This window comes from Monodon monoceros, unplaced genomic scaffold (assembly GCF_005190385.1).
Source record: "Monodon monoceros isolate NGI ecotype Baffin Bay Population unplaced genomic scaffold, NGI_Narwhal_1 Super_Scaffold_6, whole genome shotgun sequence".
Taxonomy (NCBI): Eukaryota; Metazoa; Chordata; class Mammalia; order Artiodactyla; family Monodontidae; genus Monodon; species Monodon monoceros.
The window spans coordinates 95,098,697-95,120,791 of NW_021703783.1; the positions used below are offsets into that span (position 1 = coordinate 95,098,697).

General features: G+C 51.6%; 1 protein-coding gene across 1 annotated transcript in view; it reads right to left on the reverse strand.

Annotated features, from left to right (window-relative positions):
- Positions 1-7,812: 7,812 nt before the first annotated feature.
- EFCAB6 (EF-hand calcium binding domain 6) overlaps positions 7,813-22,095 on the reverse strand; it is a 200,123-nt gene continuing 185,840 nt past the window's right edge. Inside the window, 5 exon segments of the mRNA XM_029206632.1 lie at positions 7,813-8,277; positions 10,884-11,033; positions 13,730-13,914; positions 15,982-16,135; positions 17,431-17,661. Of these exon segments, the coding sequence (XP_029062465.1) occupies positions 8,155-8,277; positions 10,884-11,033; positions 13,730-13,914; positions 15,982-16,135; positions 17,431-17,661 (843 nt within the window). The 3' untranslated portion in view covers positions 7,813-8,154.

Sequence of the window (22,095 nt, forward strand, 5' to 3'; positions counted from 1 at the left end):
TCCTCTCATGCTCTTCCGGGAGAGTCCCTCCCACCTGCCTCTCCTGATCTCCCCGGCCTCAGGGGTGCCAATGTTGTCTGGCCTCCACTTCTCCTCCCCCCTTGGTCCCCCTACATCCTACCCGTTCATTGTGGGGTTCCTCCCGTCTCCTTGGGGGTTAGAGTCCCCACTAGCAGCCACCAGGCACCCTAGTTGTGGAGAGACTAACTCCTAGTCTTCCCACACTGCCATCTTGACTCCGCCCCTCATATATATTTTTGGATTGACTTGACGTATAAATATTGCTGAGATTTTGATTGGGATTGCATAGAATCTATAGATCAAACTGGAGAAAAGTGATATTTTAACAACATTGAGTCTCACAATTCATGAAAACAATTTATCTCTCCATTTATTTAGATTTTTGATTTCCTTCATTTATGTTTTGCAGTTTTCATCGTACAGATCCTATACACATTTTGTTAGATTTATATCTAAGTACTTAATGGGGGGATATTATAAATAGTACTGTTTTTTAAACTTCATGTTTTGATTGTTCACTGTGGGTACATAGGCATATAATTAACTTTTGTGTACGGACCTTGTCACTCACTTAGTTAGCTTATTTAGCTTTTTGGTGAGTTCTTTGGAATTTAACCATGTCATCTGCAAATAGAGACAACTTCATTTCTTCCTTCCTGTATTTATTTTTCCTACCTTATTGCACTGGTTAGGACTTGTGGTATGATGTTGAATAAAAGTGATGAGAGAGGACATTCTTGCCTTTCTCCTGATCTTAGGGGAAAACATTCAGTTTCTCACCATTCACTGTAATTTTAGCTATAGTATTTTGTAAATGTTTCTTATTCAGTTCCTTTCTATTCCTAGTTTGTTAAGAGTTTTTTAATGAAATAGTGCTGAATTTTGTCAAATGCTTTTTCTGCATCTACTGAGATGATCATACGTTTAATATGATAGGTCTATGTGTGGACCTCTGTGAGACTTTATCCTCCTTGGAGTTCATTGAACTTCTTGGATATGCAGATTCATGTTTTTCTTCAAATTTGGGAAATTTTTGGCTATTGTTTCTCCAAATATTCTTTCTGCCCCTTTCTCTCTATCCTCTCCTTCTGGGACTTCCATTGTGTGTATGATACCCTACAAATCTTTGAGGCTCTGTTCATTTATCTTCTTCAAGAAATAATTTTGTTCTTCCTTTATTTATTTATTTATTTCTGTTCTTCAGACCGGATAATCTCAATTCACTCATATTCAAGTTTTCTGATTCTTTCTTCTGCATCTTCAAATTTGCTGTTAAGCTCTTCTAGTGAATGTTAAATTTCAGTTAAACTTTTCAAACTCTGGGATTTCTTTTTGGTTCTTTTTAATACTTTTGATCTGCTTATTTAATACTTTTAATATCCTCTATTTGGTGAGATATTGTTCTTGTACTTTCTTTTTGTTCTTCACACATGGGTTCCTTTGGATATTTGAATATACTTAAAATAGCTGATTTAAAGTTTTTGTCTACCAAGTCCAATATTTGGGCTTCCTCTGGGGCAGTTTTTATGGATTACCTTCTTTCCCCTGTGTATGGGCCATACTTTCATGTTTCTTTGTATGTCTTATAGTTTTTTGTTAAACACTGGTCATTTACAATAATGCACTACAGCAACTTTGGAAATAAGATTCTCCTCCTTCAAAGGTTTACTGTTGTTTCTGCTTATTGTAGTTATTTATTTAGTGACTTCTCTGAAATAATTCTGTAAAGTTTGTATTCTTTGTCATGTGTGGCCATTGAAATCTTTTCTCAGGTAGCTTAATGGTTAGCTAATCATTAGGCAGAGATTTCCTTAAACACTTGGAACCGGTAAATCTCCCAATCTGCCGCTGAGCTCTGTGTGCATTTTGAATCATGCCTTCAACACTCAGGTAGGCAGTTGACAACTCTGCTTTAGCCTTGATTTCCTGCTTGTGCAGAGCCTTAAGGTCAGCTAGAGATGACAGCTTAGGGCTTTCTCATGTCTTTTCTGAGCAATCACACATCCCTGGGCATGTGCCCAGCCCTACGCACATACGTGGCCTTCTAGATTCCCAGGACTATCTTGGGAACTTTCCAAACCCTCTTATTCCTCAGCTTTTCCTTTTAAGCGTTCGGTGTAGCCTATTGGTTACCCCAGCTGTTATCCACTGCCTCAAGCAGCCGCAAAGTTAAAACATTTGTGTGTAATTTTTTTTTTGACAAACGTCCCCTCCCCTACTCTGGGGGAAATGTTTTTTCATACCTGTAACGGTGCAGTCTCTGAGTCAGTTCACATACAGACAGTCTTGCAAATGAGGTCTTCCAGGGAATCACTAGGCAGGTCAAATAATGATAATTCTTTGGGAATGAGGCTTTGAAAGCGCTCCAGCTCTATTCTGCTCCCTCCAGTGACTGCCACTCTGCACTGAGAGAGCTGTTATTTCTCAAGGCTACTGTGGAGCTGGAGGTGGCTGATTGGGCTAGGGCAAGTTAAAATGCCACAAAGCTTGCTGTCCTTGCTAGGTTTCAGCTGCTTTTCTTGAATAAATGTTCCTTGGGTTCTTGCAAATCTTCGGTTAAATTCTGAAAAAGTTGATTCTAACAATTTGGAGGAGAGACGTGTCAGAGGTCCTTATTCTTCTAATTTTGCTTCTATGATTCCATCTTATCTCCTGTATTGACTTATTTTTTTTTTTCTTGGCGGTGATTTATTAACTTTTGAAAGTATATATAACTTTTAACTTTTAAAACTCTCCCTCCCTCCCTCCCTCTCTCCCTCTCTCTCATATGCATATGAGAATCTTATGTATATAAAGGAATCTTGCCTGGTCCAATAAGCTTTTTTTCTCTGTAGTTTAGGGTCTTTCACTAACTTTGGAAAATTCCCAGTCATTATTTATTCAAATATTTCTTCTGCCCCATGTTCTCTTTCTTCCTCTTAGTTTCCAATTATGTATATGTTAGACCATTGTATATTGTTCCACATCTTTCTGATATTTTGTTATTTTTCCCATTCTTCCTTCTCTTTGCATTTCAATTGGGGTACATGTTATTAATCTATCTTCAAGGTCACTCATTCTTTCCTTGATTGTGTAAGCTTACTGATGCGTCTGTCAAAGGCAATCATTATCTTTGTTACTGTTTTTCATTTCTAAGATTTCAACTTGATTCTTACAGTTTCCACCTCTCTGCTGAAACTTCCTGTCTGATTATATGTGTTGTCTACTTTTTCCGCTAGAGCTTTAACATACAAATTGATTATTTTAAGTTTCTTTTCTGATAGTTTAAAATCTGTGCCAAATCTGAGTCTCATTCTTTTCTTTTTCTTTTTCTTTTTTTTTTTTTTTGTGGTACACGGGCCTCTCACTCTTGTGGCCTCTCCCGTTGCGGAGCACAGGCTCCGGACGCCCAGGCCCAGCGGCCATGGCTCACGGGCCCAGCCGCTCCGCGGCATGTGGGATCCTCCTGGACCGGGGCACGAACCCGTGTCCCCTGCGTCGGCAGGCGGACTCTCAACCACTGCGCCACCAGGGAAGCCCCTGAGTCTCATTCTGATGACTGCTTTGTCTCTTCATTGTTTATTTTTTTTCTTTTAATTGCCATTTGGTATGCCTCATAATTTTTTATTGAAAGCTGGACATTTGTATAGCAGAGGTCAGCAAACTTTTTCTGTAGAAAGTCAGACGGAAAATATTTTAGGCTTTGTGGGCTACATACAGTCTGTCAATTCTTGTCCTTCTTGCTCTTGTTCTCTTTCTCCTCCTCCAACCTTTTAAAAATGTGAAAATCATTCTTAGCTCATAGACTGTATGAAAATAAGCCACAGGCCCTATTTGGCCCACTGGTTGTGATTTGCTAACCTCTGATACAATAGAATGGTAGATGCTGAGGTAAGTATTTTTTACACTTGGAGAAGAATATGTCTTTCTTTCTGTTAGGACTTTAGTGTGGGGCTTGGGTTGATCTTGTCAGGAGTTGGGCTCCGTTGAATTTTGCTCGCAGCTTGCCTTTGGGTCTTCCTTTGTGCTGCTCCCTGGAGTGATGGGCTCCTGTGGCTCTCCTAGCTGTTTCACCTTTCATTTTATTTGATGATTGTTGGTGTGATGGTAGAGGATGGGGTGGGGTCTTCTCTGAGGTTCTGATTTGGCCTTGCATACTGTGAGCCTTCATGAGTGCCCTGCCCCTCCTGCAGATGTAATACAGGGCTTAGCATATATTTCTGCCCCCCTCCACCTCCAGGAGTAGAGCTTGTTCTGCCCCGTTGCCTGCACTGGGTTCTGACCGGTGCCCTCAGGCTATGGTTTTGCTGTCCTTTTCTCTGCATATGGAGCTTTCTGTTCCCTTCGAGGGATGGGGAGATGGGTTCTGGCAGAGTTTCAGCAGTGGCTGCTGGTACCCTCTTCCGGCCACACCGCTGCGGGGACAGGGACAGAGGAAGCTTCCTCTGGATCCTCCCTGATCTCTGTGAGCACCTGGTGAGGTTCCCGGAGGATGCAAACTCCTCTGTGTCAGAGCCCCCAGAGCCTTCACATTCTCAGGCTAGCCCACATTTGGTTTTGAGCAATCTGTTAAAAATGACCAGCTGAATCCTCTTACTGGCTTATATGGTATTCTGTAATGTCTATCCCAGGTAAGCAAATGCTTGGGTCTTGTTTTTCCCTGCAGGCACCTGTCTATCTCTAGACTTTAGTGAACTGTTTGCACTGAGCTCCATTCTCAGGTGGGTTTAAGAAAAGCTGTTAACTTGCATTTTGTCCAGCTTTTCTCTTCTCATACACGTGGGAGTGATGCTCTTTCCAGCTCTCTGCATCTCAAAGCCCAAAACCACAGGTGCTTCTCAAACCTCTGTTGTGTCATGCTTGCTAGTAGCTCATTGTCCAAAACAAGTCACGTGGCTGAGTGTGGATTCAAGGACTGGGGAAATAGACATTAGTTAGCAATAGGAACTTCAAGGTCAAAAGCAAGGGACATGGATACATGACGGGGAGACAAATAGGGCCATTTGCTTTAATATGAGTTCTACTGGGGTGGAAAAATGGGCACTCAGTTCTTTCAACACAGTAGGATCCAGAAGGGCTGTTGCTCCCAGCTGGGCCTGGCTCTGGGAAGGGTGCCCACCTGAAGACACCTGATCAGGATACAAGGACCCAGGAAAGAGGAGAGGGAGGGGATGGGTGGTCCCGGCTGGGAGCACGGTACTGCCTTTGGGAAATGGCCCAGCCCTCTTGGCCTCCCAGCATTGACTCTGAGGGCACTCAGCTGAAACCCTCCCTCAACCCCTTGCTGAAATTCTGTCCCGAAGTCCAGCTCTAAGTGTAGGGCCAGGGATCTTCGGGTTCCCATACCTAGGGCTCCCCTCACCAGCCCTGACCTCCTCTCTTTTGATTGTCTCTGACCTACCTTGTTGGGGGTTCTAGGAGACAGGTTTGTGTTTGACTCGTGGGGCTGGGCACAGACCGACTGGTGGATGAGCCCGAGGGAAGCGGGGTTATCTTCATTTTGCAGATGTGGAAATGGAGGCTCAGCCAGAGAGGGAAGTTGCACAGGGGCCAGGGGATGAACAGGGGGCAGCTGGACACCCTGATCCTCAGTCCAGCCCTGCTCTCTTGACTCAAGCTTGAAAGGGCCAGGCATTGGGAAAGCAGTTGCCCCACCTCTTCTGGGGTTAAGGGAGAGGGTGGCTAACAGCCCACTCGCCTGCAACCCTCAGCTCGGAAGCTCTGCTAACTCTGAGAGAAAACCCCACTGCAGAGCCAAACTCTTTCCACATGTGGTCCTCACAATGTCCTCTGAGAGGGTGTTGTGATTGCCCATTTTACAGATGTAGAAAGTGAGACTCAGAGGGGTGAAATGACTTGGCTGAGTGTCATGGTAGAGCTGGAACTGGAACCCCATCTCACTGACACCAAAACTACTCTGAGAATGTTTCAGGAGGGCTGGTGGCCAGTTGTGACCCCACTGAGTCCTGCTCCTGTGTCAGGATGAGCCACTTGCCTCTTGAGCCCCTTCTTGACTTGGAGGCCCCCCCCCAAGTCCCTCAACGACAGACCCACAGGCTGCTGAACAGCATCAGACGAAATGCGCAGCTCAGCCTGGGGAAGTCAGGAAGGCTTCCTGTAAGAGGCAGCTCTGCACTGAGTTTTTGGTTTTTTAAAAATTAATTAATTTATTTATTTTTGCTGTGCTGGTTATTCGTTTCTGTGCGAGGGCTTTCTCTAGTTGTGGCAAGCGGGGGCCACTCTTCATCACGGTGTGCGGGCCTCTCACTATCGCGGCCTCTTTTGTTGCAGAGCACAAGCTCCAGACGCGCAGGCTCAGTAGTTGTGGCTCATGGGCCCAGTTGCTCCGCGGCATGTGGGATCTTCCCAGACCAGAGCTCAAACCCATGTCCCCTGCATTGGCAGGCAGATTCTCAACCACTGCGCCACCAGGGAAGCCCTGCACTGAGTTTTGAAGGACAAGTTAGCATTCCCTGAGGAGCAGGTGCACAGTGTGAGCGGCATCTCAAGAAGGTTGAAGCCAGGCACACGGGGTGGGGGCTGGGCACACAGGTGGGGCCCCGAATGCTGGGGCAGGGGCACAAGGGCAGGGCATCCTCCCATCCCCGCCCCTTAGAAAGAAGAGCTGCTGGGGCCGAGGGCGTTCCTGTTCCACAGCACCGACTTGGGGCCAACAGGGACCACGGCCCCTCCTTCCCTCCTCCCTGAACTCAGGCTGCCCTCAGGGCAACCCCTCCCCCTTCACACACACCCACCCCCCCGCCCCCCGCAGTGGGCATCTTCATCCTCTGAGCCTCCTCCAGGGCCCCCAGGTCCTCTGGGATCTGGGGGCCTCCGCAGTCCTGGCCCAGCCAGACCTCCTCAGCCTGGTCCCCGATGCCCCCTGCCGGGCTGCGGGGTGCCTGGCTGGGGGGCAGGAAGCAAGGAGCCATGTCCTCACTCCTCAGGCACCGCAGAGGGCGTCCTTCCCTCCTCCACCTGGGCCTCAGGGTCTCCATCTCTCCACTGGGGACGGAGACCCCACCCGGCCCGCTGGAGTGGCTGTGCAGCCAGCAGGGCTCACAGGAGGTCAGCTCTGGTCTGGCTTCCTAAGAGCTCCCGTGGTCTCTGGTTGAACATTTGACTCCTTCCCTGGTCAACAGCGTGTCTGTGTCCCGTGGGAGCAGGGAAAGGAGGAGGCGTGGCCATGGCAGTGAGGACAGGAAAGGGGAGGAGAAGCCAAGGCCGCTGCCCAGGCCCTGGGGAACCCGCCCTCCGGTGGCTGGGGCCGCGGTGGGCGCTGGCCGGGCGTCCCTGAGGGACGTGAGGTCCGCTGGCCGTGTGTTGCTTGTGTGTTGCTCAGGGTGACAGTGGAGGCTCCTTGCCCCCACCCCTCCCTGACAGCCCGGGGTCACACAGTTCAGGGGCAGCTCTCTTGCCTGCCTCTTCTGTTCCTTCCAGAACTTTCCAGGAGGCAGCAAACTGTCTCCCTTCCATCTTCTTCATAATGGGTGGAAAGGACTGCGGCAATTTAAAACTTCTCTCAGCTTGTCACGCCCTGTCGTGTCCAAGCAAGAGTCCCCCCCCGAAATGGGCGCTGGTGGGTGGCTCCAATCAGCTGTCAGCTCAGCCAGGCCCCGGAAAGGCTGAGCCCCCAAAGAACACACGGGGCCTGACTTAGATGCCGGCCGCTCCTCCGTGACGTCAGGCTGGTGCCTGTGTCCCCAGGGGCAGAGAGGCGGCCCTGTGGACAAGCCCAGCAGGGGCACAGATGCGACCCAGGTGGAGGAAGTGCTGTGGCGTCCCTGAGGCACCCAGCAAGCTCTTATGAATAAAACCTTCAGAAATTCTGAGTTTTGAAGTTTATCGTTGGTGGTTCTTTTAAAGCCTCAAGCATCATTCTTGCAAAGACTAACATTTTAATTTGCTCAAACTAACGAGGGTCCCGAGGCTCAGCGGGGCAGCCCCGAGGCCCTCTGGAAGGCCACTGCTGATGCTGGAGCCCAGCGCTGGGCCTGGGATGACCTCGGAAAGACGCAGGCCGGGCATGGGTGTGGGCTCTGTTTTGGGGACACTCTGGAAGTTCGTGAGACACCCCGATGATAGCTTTTACTAGTCTCGGGGACAGGCCCTGCACTCCCCGTCTGTCCACGCTGGGCTCGCAGAGCTGGCCCCCTACTGAAGGAAGGCCTGGAGGAAGTTGTTGTAGGAGATTTTTGAAGACAGCGTCTTGTCATAATACTCCAGGATGTGGAAGAACTCCTCCTCAGAGAGGTTGACGCTGTACTGCCTCAGGACCTGCAGAAGAGATGGGGATCCCCCGCTGGTCTCGGAGCCACTCAAGGAGGCATGCACCCACCTCTCCTCCCGCCCCGAGCCTGGACCGCCCACCTCCAGAGTTGCCCCCAGCAGCTCTCTCTCCCGCTTCCCTTCTCCCCACCCCTCATCTTTGCCCACCCCCCGCCCCCCTCCAACAGGGCAGCTCTGTCCAGCAACACGGGTGCGGGACACGAAGACCCCTGGACTTCCCTTCAGATGGGAGCTGCTGGGGTTCCTTACCCCTAGCTGGCCCTCCCACAAACGCCTCCCCGAAGGGTAGTGAGGCTGGTCAACGTGGAGGATGAGGAGGATGGACGGAGAGGAGGGGACTGGAGGGGAGACCTGGCCACAGGGCCTTAGCTAGGGGGGCCTCGGGGTGCGGCCCACCCGGGGAGGAGGGCAGGCCCGCAGGTGCAGGGTGCAGGGAGTCGTTATGACCCAACAGCAATACAGCCCATGGCAGAGCCTGCTACTGCTAACCAATACCGATTGCCCTTTCCCCTTCTGTTATCAGAACCCTGGTTTTCAGGCTGCTGGGATCCACCTAAAAAAGGCGACATTTCTTAGCTTCTCTTATAGCTAGGTATGTTCTGGCCAGTTAAAACTAACTGAGAATGTTATGCGGGACTTCTGAGAAGTCTCTAAAGAAGAAGGGCATGCCCTCTTTCTCTCTCTTCTGCTGCCTGGAATGTGAAAGTGATGCTGGGGCTTTAGCAGCCATCTTGGACCATGAGGCGACCTTGAGGCAGGAAGTCAGGTGTTGAGGAGAGCAGAAAAAAATACAGATGTCCCCGATGACTGTCCAGCCACCACACCAGCTCTGGACTTCCTACCTCTGAGATTCTTTTATGTGAGAGAGAAATAAACTTCTACCATGTTTAAGGTGATGTTATTTTTTTTCACCTCTGTTATGTGCAACTGAGACAAATTTTAATAGATAGATACCCTATTAGATAAAGATTAGGTTATACATTCCCCATCTATGTTTTGTGTTATAATTTGTTTCTCAGAGGGGGCTAGAAAGTGGGGCTAGAAGAGCCTGACGTTCCTCTGGGGCCGGCAGGACAGGCCCGGGACCATGGGGCTGAGGTCAGCTGGCCTGGCTATGGGGCTGATGGGCTGAGAGCAGAAAAGGCGACTGAGCCCGGGTGTCCAGAGGGTCCCAGCACCCATCTGGTCTCGGGCTCTGGCTCTGCTGAGGGCAACGTCTCCGTTTCTATTGCCCTCTCCCTGCTGTCACCCACCCCGAATTCCTGGGAAGTTACCTGAAGACGAGGAGACTAACAGAAGCTCACCCGCTTCCTTCCCTTCTCTGGCTGAGAATTTTACTTGCCCCCAAAGTAAAGACAAACGCTGTGAGCTGGCTGCCACTGTGGGGCACGGAGGCCCCGGCCCAGCGACAGGCCTGGCCGCCGCCCACCATGCGCGGCACTGGGGCTCTAGGGGGCCCCTCGCCCTCCAGCGCCTTGCACGAGGCCCTTGAGAATGCAGCCCCGCCAGGCCCTCCAACTGCGGTTCATCTTCCTGCATTATTATTTAAGAAAAGCTTTTTTACTTAAAAAACTTTTTTCTAGCTGTTGAGCACAGATAAGTCTAAGGAATACATTTTTTGTAAGTGCATTTTGAGGCCATAACCCCTTGTCTCTGTGATGTCTTGACTGAGTTTTCTTCCTGGCTGTAATATTTGATTTTTAATCTAATGTTCTAGACCTCAATGATTTTCTGAACCTCAGTGGCCGGGGTGGGGATGCAGAGAGAAGAGGAGAGGGGGGTCAAGAAACTGCCAACCCGAGGAGTTCTACGTTATTCTGAACGTGGGAGTTTTAAGTCACCCTCGAGGGCGGCTGCTTCTTTCCTCTGGGAGAAGCACTCCCAAGGTTCTGCAGGGTAAACTCAAGCGAAGAGGTTCTGCTCCAGAGGGGCGGCTGCGGCGGGTGAGGCGCTCCCTCCAGACCACCTTCCTCCGTGGATGCTGGACTTGCGCGGGGCAGGAAAGGCACCAGGGTTCAGGCTCTGTCGGGAGAGCTGCTTACCAAACCGTGTGGTGCGCGGTGGGCAGCCCCTCCACGTGAGGGCAGCTGAGGGAGAGGGGAGGGCCGACCCCGGGGCTCCTGCGAGGCAGGGCTGGGGTCTGTGGGCCCTGAGTCGCACACCTGGGACCCCGCCTCGGCCCCCCGATGCTGTCATTCTGCTCTGTGACACTGCCGGCTCCCCCCATAAAGACCTGGGACGGGGGCTGGGGAGGAGGCCTGGCCTGGCGCGGGGTGGAGTGCAGCCAGGGCTCCGCGGAGACGCAGCAGCTGTCGTGCTGCCCCAAGGGCAGCGGCACTCAGGTGTTGGCACCGGGACGTCCCTGCAGGGTTCTAGAAACCTTCAGGGAGGAGAGCCTGGGGTCTGCAGCACAGGGACACGTGCACTCGGCCCTTGACAACCTGGGGGAACCGGGGAAGTGAGGTCTGGGACAGCTGCCCACACCCGGGCCTTCCGCTGCGGCTTGGCGGATCCTTTCTGGAGGTTTTCTGGCCACGGGCCTTTGGCAACTGCTTCCTGGTCAGAGGTCACAGCCGCACAAGAGCTGTGCTCACCTTCCTGAAATCAGCCACGCTTAAAAGCCCCGTCCTTCCCTCGTCGTAGGCCTTGAGTGTGCGCAGCACCGGCCTCCAGCAGTGCACGACTTGGGGTTGAATCCGCAGCAGGGCGGAGTAAAAGGGAGAAGTCTCAGCACCGCCTTCTTTCTGGGAAAAGAACCAAAAACCAAGAGGAGGTAAGAAAGGAGCTTTCGGATGGGAAGGATGGAGCAGACAGGCCATGGCCCGGAGGGAGGGAGGAGGGCTGCCAGCTCCTGTCGTCTTGGCCCCCTGCTCACTCCCCACCCCACGCTCCCAGCTAGGATGGAGTCAGCAAGCGCGCATTGCAAGTCTATGTGTGGGCTGATCACAAACAGTATCGCCTGTGCACCTCTTTCCCCTCCTCCCCCACCCTGGGAGGAAGGTAGGTCTCCACATCCCCATTTCCTGGATTGGGAAATGGAGGCTCAGGGAGGCTCCGCTTGACACCAACACCTGCCAGGCTGCCTCCCAGGGAGCCCCTCCCCATGTACTTGAGGGGAGAGACAGGCAGATAACCGGCCAATTTCAAAACAGTCTGAGGGAAAAAAAGAGATTCAGCTGGGGTCTTCTAGTGCGTTCTTATAATGAACAGAGTTTTTTTTTAAAAATCACAAGGTTGTAATTATATCTAGTAATTAGACAGTACACTACACTATGATTATTTCATTTAGATGCTATTTATTAGATTGGAAACAAGATATTTTAGCACGTTTTGGCCCCAAAGCACATCTGAATATCACAGAGGTGGACTTTAGGCAGTCATGTGTAACACATTTGGGGGAAGTTTAGTTTTTTTTTTTTTTTTTGCCGCATACAGGCCTCTCACTGTTGTGGCCTCTCCCGTTGCGGAGCACAGGCTCCGGACGCGCAGGCTCAGCGGCCATGGCTCACGGGCCCAGCCGCTCCGCGGCATGTGGGATTCTCCCGGACCGGGCCACGAACCCGTGTCCCCTGCATCGGCAGGCAGACTCTCAACCACTGCGCCACCAGGGAAGCCCTGGGAAAGTTTGATTTTTAACATGGCACTACATGAAACAAATTAGCACAAAGTTAAATTGCTTTCAATTTTTGTATCATTTAGCACCTATGATAGAAACCAGATACCCTATAGCTTCGTTAGCTGCCAATTTATCCAATCAGCTGGTCGGCATGCACGGAAGAGAAGGGATCGTATGCGCACTTGCCCTTCCCACACCCAAGCTTGGCCTGAGAAAGGGTTTCCCATCCCAGCCCTGTACACCAACCCATCCAGAAGTCCTCTAGAAGAGCCCCCAAAAGCAAAGCCCCAGCTCACTTCCACAGAGGGTGTCTCTGCTGTCAAAGTTGTAGAAAGCCCCCAAAGCACTAGAAAAGGCAATGGCCCTTTCAGCTCCTCTGCCGGCAGACAGTTGGCATGGTGGGGCCTGGACAGCCTGCAGAGGGGACGGGGACTGGCACGGGGACCAGGCAGGGGCAGGGGCAGGGGCAGGCCACACTCTCTCCTGGGAAAGGCTCCGGGGAGTCTCACCACCTTGTCAGTCATGCCCAGGATGCAAGACAGGACTAGCCTAAGCCACAGAGCGGAGGCTGTGGTCACGGCTGGGTGAAAGACCGGAGCTGGGGGGCGAGGCAGCGGCACACGGAGGCGAGCTGGGACATCTGCCCAGGGCCTCAGCACGCCTCCCCTCATTTACAGAAGGGGGAGCTGAGGCCAGGAGAGGTGGAGGAGGGCCAGAGCTGGGGGGGCCTTGAAGGCTGTGCGGTCTCCATGGTTCTCCAGCTATGTTCCTGTGTCCCCTGACGACCCACCAAGAACAGTGTTTTCTCCATTCACAGAGAAGCTGAGCTAGAGGAAGAATTGTCTTAAGGTTAAGTTTTACTTCCTTAACTTGGCCTAAGCCTTTGCTTTGGCTAAACTAGAAACTATGCTAAGATGGGGCCCGATTTAGCACAAAATGACAAATTCGGCTGCATGGAAAGTTCTGCTATGGAATCCACTGTTTGCTGGGCTAAGCCGCCAGCAGTCTTAAGCCGCCACCTATGCTGTCAGGTCTGCCCCACACCTCTGGTCCCTGCAGCTGAGTCCTACGGCAGCTGGTATCAGCTGTGTTTGCTCCCAGGTCGACAAGGCCAGTTGTACTTGTTTAATTCAATGTAACTGAATTCAGCGTTATAGATGATGGAATATGAGTGTGAAAGAGGCTTGTTCTACGTCATGCTGTGGAGAGACTCGAGAAAGGTGAGTCCGTGAACAGCGTGGTTGAAGTGGGTGTGGGTGAGAATCATAAAATGACAAACGATTAAGAAAAAAGGTAAAAATCTAGGGCACAGGCCTTCCAGTTGCCATTTAAGCATCTTTAGGGTCTCATTCCTCTTCAAGGAAACAAGAAAAGAACTGTAGACAATGCATCACGGGTGTAGTTTACGCAAGAAAGAGAAAGGGTCTCCGACTGGCCGCCCATACCAGGAGCAAGGCCAGCCCGTCTCAGACAGTTGAGGAGTGAACCGGCGGTTATGTGTAAGTTACAGGCGCTTCCCTTTGCTGTGGTCCCACCCCACTTGCCTCTCCAGTGAACTGACCGAGACCCCCCGCTCCTGGTGGCCGTGTGAGCCGCTGACACTCTCCCCGACGCTCGCCGCACAGAGGTGCCCACGGGCATGTGCCACCCAGCCAGTTTGAGAACCTGGGATCCAGGCTGCTGGTTCCCAGTCTGGGGTCTCCAGGCCCTTATGGGGCCACCGTCTGTATGAAGTGAGACAATGGGATTTAGGCGGAACTGAGAAAAATGAAAGGAGCCCGTTCGGCCCCAGCCCCACGCCTTTCCTCTGGACGGTTCACGCACCATTTTATTCGCGTTCTGGAGTTTCATTCTCTGCATCAGCGAGGCTTCCTTTGCGTTTAACAGGAGGACGAAGCTCTGAATGAAGTTACAATAAGCAAACCTCCCGTTGTTCTTTAAGTCGTACTTGACGATGAGCTGCCGGCACTCATCTCTGTTTACGTCCAGGTTGAATTTCTCCACGAGAGCTAAAGGCAAACATGTCAGTTCAGTTGGTGGCGGTCGGTTCACTCATTCGTTTGATCACGCCTTCATTCACTCACTCATCACTGGCTGAGACGCCCTGTGCTTGCTTCACGGGCTCACGGTTGGTGGCTGGACAGATATGGAAACACACAGGCACGTGACGAGGTAAGTGCGGCAAGGGGGGAGGGGACCCGCGTCCTGCTGGGCCCCCTCGGTCCAGGCTTTGCCTGCCGGCCTGGCTTTGCACGGTCACCGTCACTGTGGTCACAGCAGTACGGACACGACACCGTGGGGCTTACGAACGCAGGCGGGGAGAAGGCAGAGGGATGGTCCCAGCAGACGGGAGTCGGGGCAGAGCCGGGCAGGAGGGGAGAAGGGAAGGTTGCATGTGCTGGGGTTGAGTCCGGCAGGGGCCCGACTGGGGGTCAGGGATTCAGACTTGGCCCCCGAGCAAGCATTTTCCAACTGTGCTTCCGAGATATGCTCTCAAGGGTCTTCCAGGCTACACCAATTTATGCATTTTGAGTTTTCACCCTAATGATCTAAAATGTGTATTCTGGAACACATGGACCTCCCGGAAGAGACAACCGCCACGCGATTTGAGGGTTTGTGTCTGGCTTTCTGACTAGGGTCACGTCGATGCCACACTGGGGAGTCCTCCTGGCTGCCCTGAGGTGGCAATGTCAGGATGTCAACACCCCCTTACTTTGCACTAATACACGTGCTCAGTCTTTTACTAGGTATACAGCCGAAGCTTCTTTTGGAGTCACAACGCGTAATTGGAAGAGAGGTAGGATAAGGATTTCAGTTTAAGGTGAATGAGCTGAGACTTCCACTGGACATCACGAAGGCAACAAAGTTTCTGGGAGTGGAACACTGTGCTACGTTAACTGTAGAGGTTAGTGAGGAAAACCAGTGGATGTGGAGTTTATAGACATGATGTCTTCAAACCAGCGCAGCCCAGAAGACGCTGCTGCGCTTGTGCAAACAGGTTTCTTTGCCTTTGCACAGAGGAAAGCAGTAGGAGGGCACGGTGCACCCAGGACATTGGCGGGGGGACCCAAGGGAATGGCCACTAGATGCCTTGGAGGTTCCAACTTGCAGAAGGCCATCCAGCACGTACAGAAAATACAGAACGACTTCTGAAAATTAATCAGTGTTTTGTTTTCAGAGCACTGAACTTTGGATACACTGTCAGAGCCGTGGATGGGGCGCTTCCGGAGTTCACGGTTAGAAAGGAAACAGTGACGATGGTGATGGTGATGAAGAACCGCAAGTTAGGGCTCCTCATGCTCAAAAGCAAAAGAATTAACTAAGAAACAAGTGGGACGCCGACGTGCATTAAAACCCACACTGGTGATTTCGTTTCAGCGAGACATGTCACATCAAATCCGTGTCACATCGCTCAATTATAACTGATTTCAAACTTTTATATTTAACTCATAAGTGTTTGTTTTGGGGGGGGGCGGGGTAGGAGCTGTTCACTTAAAGAGTTTACACCATAAAAGTAGTTTATGTTGATATAGAAGGTTCTCAGGAAAAACGCTTTCCTTTAAAAGGGGTCCATATATTAAAGACGGCGGGGGTGGGGGATGGGCTGAGGGGGCTTTTAAGCAGAGGAGTGACCTGGTCAGGTTTTCCTGTAATGTGAAAGGTTGTGTAAACAGTATGCAACAATTAGTGGGAGTGTACGTCTAACTGGTCTTATTTGAAGACTACCCAAGTGCTACACGGCGAAAATCGAATCAACAGGGCAGAGCTGGGTCCCCAGCTGTCCCCTGCGCCCCGCCCATGTCCCACCTCCCTCAGCTCTCCAAGTCTGTCACCATTTACAACCTGCCCAGAGACCACAACCCAGCCCGTGGTTTCGCGTGCTGACCTGATCAGGAAGGTGTGGACCTGCCTAGTAGGGGCTGAGGCATTAGGAGTCCTTGTCCCCCATACTGGGGGTTTATCGAGGTGCTCCCCGCCGGGCCCCTGTTGTGTCACTCCCCTGCCGCCGCCATGAGGAGTGGACTTGTGCTGGGAGGTGACCCTGTATCCCCAGGGGGAAAGGGAACAGGACGCACCCTGGAACTCGGTGGCGGGGATCTCGCCCTGCTTGTTGGCGTCCCTCTCCTGGCACTCTCGCAGGAACTCGCGCCAGCAGCCCTGGATCTTCTTCCGCAGCTTATTCTCAATGGGCTCGCAGTTCTGCAGGGGCGGGGTCGTGCTCGCGGGGGTCTAGCAAGATAGAAAACAGTCTTGTAACCTGAGATTCCACATGGAAGTAATAAGAGAAACTCACAGATAGGACTCAGGCGCACAATTTCACAGGCAGCATTTTTTCAGAAATAAAATGAAAAACAAAACAAAAACGGTAATGTTACCATTTTAACAGAAACAGGTTTGGAAACAAATATATAGCCGGCCCTTTCTGGCTTCTGGAGGCCTCCACATTCCTTGACCCGTGGCCCCGTCCCTCACCTTCAAAGCTGCAACGCCGGGTGGGTCTCCCCCAGACTGCATCTCTCCGGTGTGACCCTACTGCCTCTGTGTCCCCAGTGACCGGCCGGTGTGATTACCTCGGGCCCCCGGACACTCCGGGACAATCGTGTCTTGCAGTCAGCCGATGAGCAACTTTAACTCCTGCAACCTTGATTGCCCCTCGCCATGTAAGGTACACATGACAGGTTCCGGGGACTGAGGCGTGGACGCCTTCGGGATGCTTCATTCTGCTCCACACACCATCTTTAACTCACTAAATACTTTCCTTACATGTTCACTGCTCTTGCCCATCACCCCCAAGGTGGTAAACTTCACAAGGGCAGGGACCTGTGTTCATTCTCTGCACGTAGTAGGCGTGCGATAAACACGTGTTGACTGAAGGCCCAAGGAATGAATGAGCGCTCACCGTGCACGAGGCTCGGCGGTGGGTGTGCTCCTGTACCCGCTGGCATCCCCTCAACAGCCCTCCCCCGGAGACACCGTCAAGCTTCTTGCAGAGGAAGGGGAGCCTCGGCGAGGCTGAGCCCCTCTCCCAATCCCAGGCCAGGGCGGCTCGGCCCAGGTCCAGGGCCGTGCGGTCAGACAGGCCTGGGTTTGAAATCAGCTCTCTCTGTGTCTAACAAGCGACCTGAACTCACGAGGACCCTTCTTAGGGCCTCGTATCTTCAACCGTAAAACGGGTGTGACAACACTTACCTTGCGGGTCCTGTGGCCCACGGCGGGGCTGTCCACCCTGGGGCATCTGCGTTCGTCCGAGATGATGCCCTCCGTGTGGCTGACATGCCGCCCCTGCCCCCAAGGTCCCTTCCTGCTCTGAATCCTCTTTACTCTTCCCTCCCACACCCCCGTGCCCACAGCTACCTCCCCTCCCAGGCAGGTGACTGAGAGGACCCACCAGTGGCTCTCCTCTGAGCTCCCCGCCCCAGGCTCACCCTGGCCACCTTCTCGGTCACCCACACCCTGTGGGGACACTAGGACCCCAGCCCCGGCGGGACGTGGACCCAGTTAGATGCTGCGAGACAGGAACTTACGCAGGGGTGACTCCGCGGTTTGGACCCTGCTTTCAGGTCTCGAGTGGGCGATGACCCTGCAGACCTGCTTCTCTCTGAGACCTCGGGGACGCTGCACCCTCTCTGCGCCTTGGCCGAGTCGCCCGGGGCCGGCGGTGGGGCCGCCTTCTCCGAGCTGAAGCTGCTCAGGAAGTCCAGGTATTGCAGCCTTCCCTTGGTGTCGACGGGCATCTCGTCCCAGAGCCTGTCAAACTGGCAAAGAAGCAGAGGTCACCTCCCAGGGTTAGTGGCAAACCCTCAGAAGTGGGGAAGAAGCCAGCAAAGAGGCACTCTCCTCCGCAGGGTCCAGGGCCCACGTCAAATGAAAAATTGAAAAAAGAAAAACACCCATCCGGCTGCGGCTTCCTGGGAAAGCAGACGCGGGAGGATTATCCATGGCTTCTGCAGGACAGTTTTTAATTGAATTGGGCCCTTAGCGAGCACTTTAAGGCCATTAAGTCTTGTGAGTAGTCACAGAGACTGAGCTGCAGGACAGAAGAATGTTTTAGGAGAAAATGCAAATCAAGCCACAGCCCACCTCGCTCCGGCTCCCGGGAGCCCAGCCAGGCTCCTTCCTGCTCCTCGAAGGCCCCCTGAGCCCTGCAAACAACGCACAGGTGCTGCAGCCCTCAGCCACCGCAATTTTTCTCACCCTCAGGGCAAACAATGTCTTCTCACAAGATGAAAAGGGAGGCATCTGGAGAACAGCAGAAGTTTATGGTTTTGTGTCGGTGCCGTCTGATGTCACGGGCTGGGTCAGGGCCACACGCGGCCCGGCAGGGATGTTGCAAAATGACTCAATGCCAAGTGAGCCGCCCTTGATGACTCGGGGGCTGTTCAGGGGGCCGAGAAGATGGTAATTTGCTTCTAATTTGCTTTTTCACAGCCCCCGAGGCCCAGTGCAGCTGCCTCTCCACCCCTGAGTCCATGGGAGGGATGTTCCTACCCTGTGCCTGAACTTGGTCAGAAACCGGCTTGGCTTGTGGGCTCCACTGGGGTTTTCCAGAAGCATATTAAAAGGGACCATGTCCGGCTCTACTTGAAATTCTGGAAATGAAGTACTGAGGGGTGAGGAAGAGAGGGAGAATATTCCAGGCCCTGAGAAGGGAAAACGGCTTAGTTTGGGACAACATTCTTGATGTGTTTTAGCTTTTTATTTCGAAATCATTATAGATTTGCAGGAAGTTGCAAGAATGGTACAGAGAGGTCCTCAGGGACCCTCCACCCAACTTCCCTCCAAGGTTACATCTTACGTAACAACTTCACGTGTGTGTGTATAGTTCAGTATCATTTATCACACCTGTAGTTTTATGTTGCTTTAATTTTGATCAATGAGGGAAAACTACTCGGGGGAGCGGAAGTGAGGGTCCCTGAGAAAGTGCCCACATGGGCTCAGACAGGCCACAGCATCATCACCAAGGGCAGTAACCCCCGCACCGGTCTCCTCCAGGGAAGGTTTCCAGAACCACCGGGCAGACCGGAGCCTCTTCTCTCCCTTCCGGCATCCTGATGAAACCACCCATGAGGTGACACCCGGCCTGGCTGAGAGACTCCCCGAAGGATCCTCTGAGATTCATCTTCAGATGCCAACCATCTTGCAAAGGTGCTAGCACACAGTAGGTGCTCAATACATGTTTTTTTTTTAACGGCTGAAGATCCGTATCACATGATAAGACTGATCAGACAATGGGAAGACCCTCTAGAAATGAAGAGGGATTGGAGGCAAGGGCTAAACCGTATTCCCATCACAACTCTCAGGAAGGGCTTTAAGGAACAAAGATGTGGCTTAAAGGAGGGTGGGCTGCCGGTGGGCTCTCATGCTCTCGTATCTTAGCAAGACTTGGGAGGCAAGTGGGAGGAAGGTCATGTGATTAAGGACAGATACAAAGGATGGGCATGAATGCTTCAGGAGGCAGTGAAGAGCTGAAGCATGGAAATGAGGACGCCTGCAGAACGGCCAAGGACAACAAAAGGGGCTCGTTCTCAGGCAGGTGAGGCAGGCGCCCACCACCTTCCTAATGAAAGCCTGTGAGGCAAGCGAGGTCAAGGTAGGACCGCGCAAACCCTATTCTTATCCTATTTTAACTAAAGGGGCTTCAACGGGCAGAATACACATTGCTAGGACGGGCCTGGGAGGGTGGGGAAGTGGAGGCCCACGTGTGGCTCTTCAGCCCTGATGGGTTACAGCCCAGGACACTGATGCAGCCTGGAGATGCAGTCCAGGATGGCAGCTGGTGTGGGCTGTGGGGACAGGAGGGGCATCAGAAGACTGGAAATGGGTACCACAGAAGTAGACTCTGGAAACTTATGGGCCTGTGAGCTGGACGTGAGACCCGGGTAAAATTCCTATGGTTTGTGAAGGAACTGAAAGGCAAGTTCATTGCATGTCAGCAAGTTTCCAGGTCACGGGGCAGAATGCACGCCTGCTGAAAGGTCCCCTGGAAATGCAGAGTAGCAGACAACTACCTTCTAACTACTTAAAAATTCACCACTTCGGGTTCCGCTTCTGCTTGTGATGTGGAAAGCGGCAAGCGAACGCCACTCCCATTCTAACAAGAAAAAGCCAAATACCTACAAACTCAGAGCTTTTCCTGAGCCCATGAGACAGTTGAGGTTGCAGGAGCCAAGAGGACTGAACTCCACGGAGCCCCAAGGCTCCAAGGAGAGCCCGACGCGCCAGCTCTCATGCCTGGTGGGGCTCAGGAGGAAGTGCGAGGGTGGGAAGAAATCAGCCGAGATGTTAGCAAATTCCTAAAGGCCAAGCTGGGCTGGCGCTCAGGCTAGAAGAGCTGGGAGTCACGGGCACAGGGAACGCTCACACTCACAAGCTCTCCTCTGCAGCCTTTGCCACTGCTCCCAAGAGGCCACGTGAAGCCACTGGTGGGGGATGGACGTGAAACACCGCCCGCTTCTCCAGACCCTCCTCTACTGGGAAGCAAAGCCATGGGCGGAGCCATAGCAAACCCACTCAAGCCCGGGGGCCCTGGGCAATCTTCTGCTGGAGGGATCTGACGCTGGGGAAGAGTAGCAACGACAAAATTCAAATGTAGCTCAATTACCCACCAGACTGATTCAACAACGCTCCCACACTCATAGCCTGACAGAGAAGAGGTGCACCAATTTCCAGGCATAAATATCATTGATACCACCATCTCTACTATTCTTCTTCACACTATGTCTGGCATTCCATTTTTTAAAAATCTTGAGACATACAAACAAAAAAACCCCGACCCATTGCCAAGAGATACAGCCATCAACAGGCAAGAGTCAGAGATGACCCCACTGTGGGGATTGTCAGACAGGAACATTAAAACAACTGTGGCTAATACATTAATGGATCTAGTAGAAAAGGTACCCAACATGCATGAACAGATGGGGAGTTTCAGCAGAGAGGTGCAAACTATTTTTTTAAAATGCATTGTCCCTCTAAAGAAGATATACAGATGGCCAACAAACACATGAAAGGATGCTCAACGTCACTAATCGTTAGAGAAATGCAGAACAAAACTACAGTGAGGTACCACCTCACACCAGTCAGAAATGCCATGATCAAAAAAGTCTACAAACAGTAAATGCTGGAGAGGGTGTGGAGAAAAGGGAACCCTCTTGCACTGTTGGTGGGAATGTAAATTGATACAGCCACTATGGAGAACAGTTTGGAGGTGCCTTAAAAAACTAAAAATAGAGCTACCATATGATCCAGCAATCCCACTACTGGGCATATACCCTGAGAAAACCATAATTCAAAAAGAGTCACGGACCACAGTGTTCATTGCAGCTCTATTTACAACAGCCGGGACATGGAAGCAACCTAAGCGTCCATCGACAGATGAGTGGATAAAGAAGATGTGGCACATATATACAATGGAATATTATTCCGCCATAAAAAGAAATGAAATTGAGTTATTTGTAGTGAGGTGGATGGACCTAGAGTCTGTCATACAGAGTGAAATAAGTCAGAAAAAGAAAAACAAATACCATATGCTAACGTATATATATGGAACCTAAAAAAAAAAAAAAGGTTCTGACGAATCTAGGGGCAGGACAGGAATAAAGATGCAGACATAGAGAATGGACTTGAGGACACAGGGAGGGGAAGGGGTAAGCTGGGACGAAGTGAGAGAGTGGCATGGACTTATATCCACTACCAAATGTAAAATAGCTAGCTAGTGGGAAGCAGCCACATAGCACAGGGAGATCAGGTCTGTGCTTTGTGATCACCTAGAGGGGTGGGATAGGGAAGGTGGGAGGGAGAAAGAAGAGGGAGGAGATACGGGGATATATGTACAGCTGATTCACTTTGTTATACAGCAGAAACTAACACACCATTGTAAAGCAATTATACTCCAATAAAGATGTAAAAAATAAATAAATAAAATGCATTGTCCTTATTCAAACACAACAGGGAAATTGGATTAAACAGAAATGGAAAAGAAGCCCATGGCATTCGAGGCATGGTATGATGCAGGTGGGGGGCGGTACTCTCTCAGGAACAGGGACAAGAGGCCCCCATGTGAGATGGGCAGTTAGAACCAAGCCATCACCCACTACCTGACGTAGAAACTGGAACTGGCCTGTGCTCCTAGTGTCCACAGTCACTGAGGACAAAAGCCTAGAGGCCAAGGCAGGAGGAGTCCAGTCCCTAGG